A 4,972-nucleotide genomic window follows, 5' to 3' on the forward strand; every position below is an offset into this window, starting at 1 on the left:
AGGGAGGGAGGGAGGGAAGGAGGGAGGGAGGGAGGGAGGGAGGGAGGGAGGGCAGGTCAGCCCGACGCACTGGTTCAGCCTGAGGGCCTTTGAGGCTCTGCTCTCGGGGAAGCCCATCTCCGTGAGCTGTCGCAGGGCAGCCTCGTCCACTCGCTCCTCCTCATCTTCATCCAACATAGCTGCAGGTCAGAGAGGAGACCCTGCATGAAGGGGTGCCCAAATCCAAGCCCCAGCCCTGTGTTACAGCCTCCTCTGTACACACCCCTGTGACTGTCTAAAACCTCAGCGGGATGGTACAGCAACCACAAGCAGAAATGGAATCCTGTGAATCCCCCATTTTGATGCAAGGGCTTAAGGCAATGGGCAAATAGACTCATGCCAGAAGTCAGGGCCTGGCTCATACCATTAGCCTTCTTAAACAATTCCACTGCGTCGGGGTTCAATGCTAACAACTTCTGTGCCACCTCAATGAGAGACACCAAGATTTTCCGGAGTTCTGTCTGGAACTGCAGTAAAACAAAGAAAGATCATTTGTCTGGATGTCCAGTGAACCTATGGAGAACCCCAATGCACCCCAGAGCCAGCACTCCTAGTCTGTGAGGTCAGACCCTGCCGTCTCCTCCCAGGCCAGCTGAGTGGGGTTAAGAGCTGGGGCGATGTGATTCTAAAGAGATGTAGTGATAAAAGCCCCACTCCTGCCTCCCTGAAGAGAGCTGGCAGCTCCACCACCTGGCTGGAAGCACAACAGGCAGCAACAGTGCATCACCCAAGCTAGATGCTGGAGCTGGGGGAACGGCTGCCTTTATACCACAAGTCTGTGCCTTTAAGACCCTGCCTAGGCTAGCGATATAGAGGCTAGGGAGAGGCACTGACGTGCCAGCTGCTACAGAGACTTACAATTCCTGATCAACATGGAACTCTCTAGAAAAGACACCCCCCCCCCAGTTTTGTTCCTAAAACTAACGCTCACAGCAATGCCTGTATCAGTCCAGACCTGATGAGGCCAAAGGCCAGCCACTCTCCCCATCCCCAGCGTCCACATCTTCCACTCCCCACGCAAGCATGGGGACACTTCCTCCTGTCCAACTAACTTGGGAGCTCTGGCTTCTTCTATGCCAAGCTAGGGCTAGCTCAGGCCCAAGTCTTCCCATTTACCAGGGCGATCTGTCTCTGCAGTCCTCCTCAGGTATCTGACATGCTGGGGTTTGGCTCTTAGTTTTTTGAGTGCAATACTAGGGCCTCACACTCACTAAGCTTTCTTTCTCCCAGCTGGCTCTCTCTCGCTTGAGCCATCCTTTAGCCTAGCTTCTTACTAATTGGAGATGGAGTCTTGCAGAATCTTCTGCCCAGACTGGCAATCCTCCAAGTCTCAGCCTCCTGGTCGCTAGGATTGTAGCTGAGTCACTGGCACCAGGCTTCTGGCATAATGCTTACTTTAAGTAATGCTAGATTTATGGAGCAGTTGTAAGAGTAGTAGTGAGTTCCTGAACACCTTGCCCTGGCTTTTCCACCTTTTTTTTTTGTTTGTTTGTTCGAGGAAAGGTCTCACTCTGCTGAGCAGATTAGACTCAATTCCCAGGATACAAGCACTCCCCAGAGTGCTGGGACCACGGGCATGCAGCAGCCACTGCAAGGCCCCAAGCACTTCTGAAAGGCTTCTATCACCCCAGGCACTCAGCATGCCCTGCTCTGGCCAACACTCACATCTCTCATGGTAGTCTGGACTGCAGCTCGGTCTGTGCTGCAGGCAGGCAGGTTGGCTGTCGCCCGGAGGATGGCGTCTTTGTCCGGAGCCTTCTGCTCTTGTTTCTTCTGCACAGAAAGGGATGAGAGTTAGAAAGAAACACAGGAGCATAAGGAGCACGGCTACAAACCTGAACAAACATGGCCTCGCTGGGGAGCGAGCCCATCTCCTTCTACTCTACAACTGTAGCTCAGCCTCTGAGAACTGGGGGCTGGCACCGGAGTCCTGTGCACGGCTCAGCAGCAGAAGCCCAGACAAGATGCATACCACACTAACCAGCTGCTACAAACCACGGGGTGGTGACGATAGAATACAGTGCAGAACAACCCTGCAAGGCTGGGGTAGGACTGGCACGAGAGGCCTTTGAGGACCCACAGGACCCTGCAGTGAAGTCTGAAGGCTAAATACAGATGTCTGTGCTTCTTCTGGAGCCTCCCTGATCAAGAGCAAAGGCTAAGGAAGACATGCGGAGAACAACACAGGAGAGGAAACTGGAAGGACAGAAGGCACACACAGAGGGGGCAGACGTGGCACAGGTTAATGTCAACCATCTGACAGGGATAGAACCTGCTGGGAGAAGGAAGGCCACACCAACTCCCAGAGCCAGAGAATTAGTGCCACCAAAGATGGCTCTAGGAGTGATATTCCTCCAGCACTGGGCATCCTGACGCACGTCTGGATGCAGTGGGCTCACCCATTTTCCTGGCAACTACAGGAAGCCTAGAAGTAGGTGGATCATGACTCAAGCAGGTGCCCAGACAGGAAGCAAGAACCTATCCTAAAAATAACCAGTGAGAAACAGCGTTAGATATATGGTTCAGTGATGGAGCACCAGCCTCGTAAGCCCAAAGTCCTGAATTCAAACTCCAGGACTACCAAGAAAAGTAAATTCCTAAAATTCAAACATTTGAATCTCCAGAGTCACAGAAGACACAGCAATAGGGAAAACCTGCACCAGGGGTACTATGAAATTCTAGGACATGTCCATGCATACACAGGTAAGGCCCACAGGAGGAAGGGAAAGGGAAAAGAGGGAATCTCGTAGCACTGTCAACCTATGGCCAGGAAGTGGAATGGAAGACCTAGAGACACCCCTCTTCCATATCAAAGGAAGCCAGCTCCACCAGACCAAGTGCAGGAGGTAATCCTGAGTATCTACTTGACTAGTCCCAGGGGACTGGTAGAGCACAATCTGAGTACATCTGTGAGGGTCCCAGGACTCTGCCCACTGGTGGAGTAAAGCTCTCAACAGACTACGAGGAGGTGGCAGATATGGACAGTGGGGCCTGCTAGAAAGGCACCCTGAAGGGGGCAACTAGGCCCCAGTCCCTTCCCATTGCTCCTCTTTCTTCTTGGCTGCTGTAAGGTGAGCCATGGCCTCCATCATGTCATTCTCCCAGGATGGTTCTGCACTGTCATTAATCTAAAAACAGAATCAGTGAGCCACAGACTCAATCTTCTGAAACCATGAGATAAAATATGCCCATTACCCTTAGAATTTCTTTCACAGTAACAAAAGATATGTCCAGGGAACAAGTACAAATACACCCAGGGAGCAAAGCAGAGCGACACATTGGATCAGATTCTGCGTGGCCTCATAAACCCCTTCCCGGCAGTCCCCCTGCACACTACCAGGGGTAGTGCGGGGTGGGAAGGTTCTGCCTGGAGGTTCAGTTTTATCACATGGCATACTGACTGCAGGAAAGCACATGATGTATGCTGGCCCTGACTGGATCGCTGAAGTCCTCATAAGGGACAGAGCTCCTTCCAACAAGAGCCAACCCTGCGAGGTTCTGCTGCTGCTGTGAATGCTGTGAAAATGAAAAGGCTGGCCCGCAGGGCTGAGTGAGCCTGGGAACCGACCCTTTCACACCTCCAGAAAGGGACTCAGCCCTTAGAGAGTCTGACGTCAACTCAGGACCCTCAGCAAAGACCAGCTGACCCTGCTGACCTAACCAACGGTAAGCTAAGAAATGAGAAATACAAAGTGGGAGAAGGGTGGGTTAGGAGTGATGGATGGCAATGCGGTCAGACACCTTGTACTCATATACTATTCTGTAGAATGGGAACGTCTTTGTACACTACTTAAAGATATAGTAATAATAAATATTAAAGAAAAGAGAAATACTTTTGTCATTTTTGTTTTATTTTGGTTTTGTTTTCTTATAGGATAGGTTCACACTGCACACCAGTTAAGCACATCCCCAGCCCTGGTGAGTGCTATTTTAAGAAGATTAAGTTTGTGGTAATCCAATAGGTAGCAACAGGAAACCTACATATGATTCTAACTCAAGAGAAAGAAAGGCAGGAAGACGTGACTGCAGGGGCAAGAGGCAGATGCAGGGCCAGGGTGCCTGGAGGTACACCTTTAAGAAAAAGCAAATGAGGGCCTGAGAGGGCAATGCATGCCTATATCCCATCTACTTGGGAGGCAAAGAAGGAGGATCATAGTTCAAGGACAGTCAGGTGAAAGTTAACAAGAACCTAATTCTACCAACAAACTGGCAGGGTGATACACATTTGTAATTCCAGCTATCTGGAAAACAGTAAACAAGAGGTCAAAGCAGGCCCCTAGCAGAAAGCTGGAGACCGCTATCCAAAAAATAACTAAAGTGCCTAGTGCTGGTAGCTCACGCCTGTCATCCTAGCTACTCAGAAGGCTGAGATACGAGGATCCTGGTTCAAACCCAGACTGGGCAGGAAAGTCTGTGAGACGCTTATCTCCAATTAATCACTAGAAAACCGGAAGTGGTGCTGTGGCTTAAAGAAGTAGAGCATTATCCTTGAGCTGAAGAGCTCATGGACAGTGCCCAGGCCCAGACTTCCAAGTCTCACAACTGACAATAAATAAATAAGTTAATTAATTAATAAAGCACAAAGGGCTGAAAGCATGATTCACGTGGTAGAGTACCTACCTAGCAAGCTCAAGGGTCTGAGTTCGAACCCAGACCACCCAAAAGAAAAAAAGGAAAGGCAACTGGCAGACAACCTAAAACACATGAGCACATTTTCAATCTTTATCAACTCCATCAAAGATGATTTTAAAAAATGAGTAATGAGAGCTGGGAAGATGGCTCAGTGGTAGAGCGCTTGCCTTGCATGCATGAGGCCCTGGGTTCGATTCCCCAGTACCACATAAGCAAAAAGAAAAAAGCCGGAAGTGGCACTGTGGCTCAAGTGGTAGAGTGCTTGAGCTGAAGAGCTGAGGGACAGCGCCCAGGCCCAGAG

The 4,972-nt window shown here is 50.3% G+C and overlaps 1 protein-coding gene across 1 annotated transcript in view; it reads right to left on the reverse strand.

Moving 5' to 3' along the window:
* The window catches only part of Ubac1 (UBA domain containing 1), a 37,485-nt gene that overhangs the window by 8,230 nt on the left and 24,283 nt on the right, over nt 1-4,972 (reverse strand). Inside the window, exons 7-9 of the mRNA XM_013029363.1 lie at nt 1,705-1,812; nt 404-506; nt 71-179 (exon numbers count right to left, since the gene is read on the reverse strand). Of these exons, the coding sequence (XP_012884817.1) occupies nt 71-179; nt 404-506; nt 1,705-1,812 (320 nt within the window). The remainder of the gene's footprint in view (nt 1-70; nt 180-403; nt 507-1,704; nt 1,813-4,972) is intronic.

This window comes from Dipodomys ordii, unplaced genomic scaffold, assembly GCF_000151885.1.
Source record: "Dipodomys ordii isolate 6190 unplaced genomic scaffold, Dord_2.0 Scaffold118, whole genome shotgun sequence".
NCBI lineage: Eukaryota > Metazoa > Chordata > Mammalia > Rodentia > Heteromyidae > Dipodomys > Dipodomys ordii.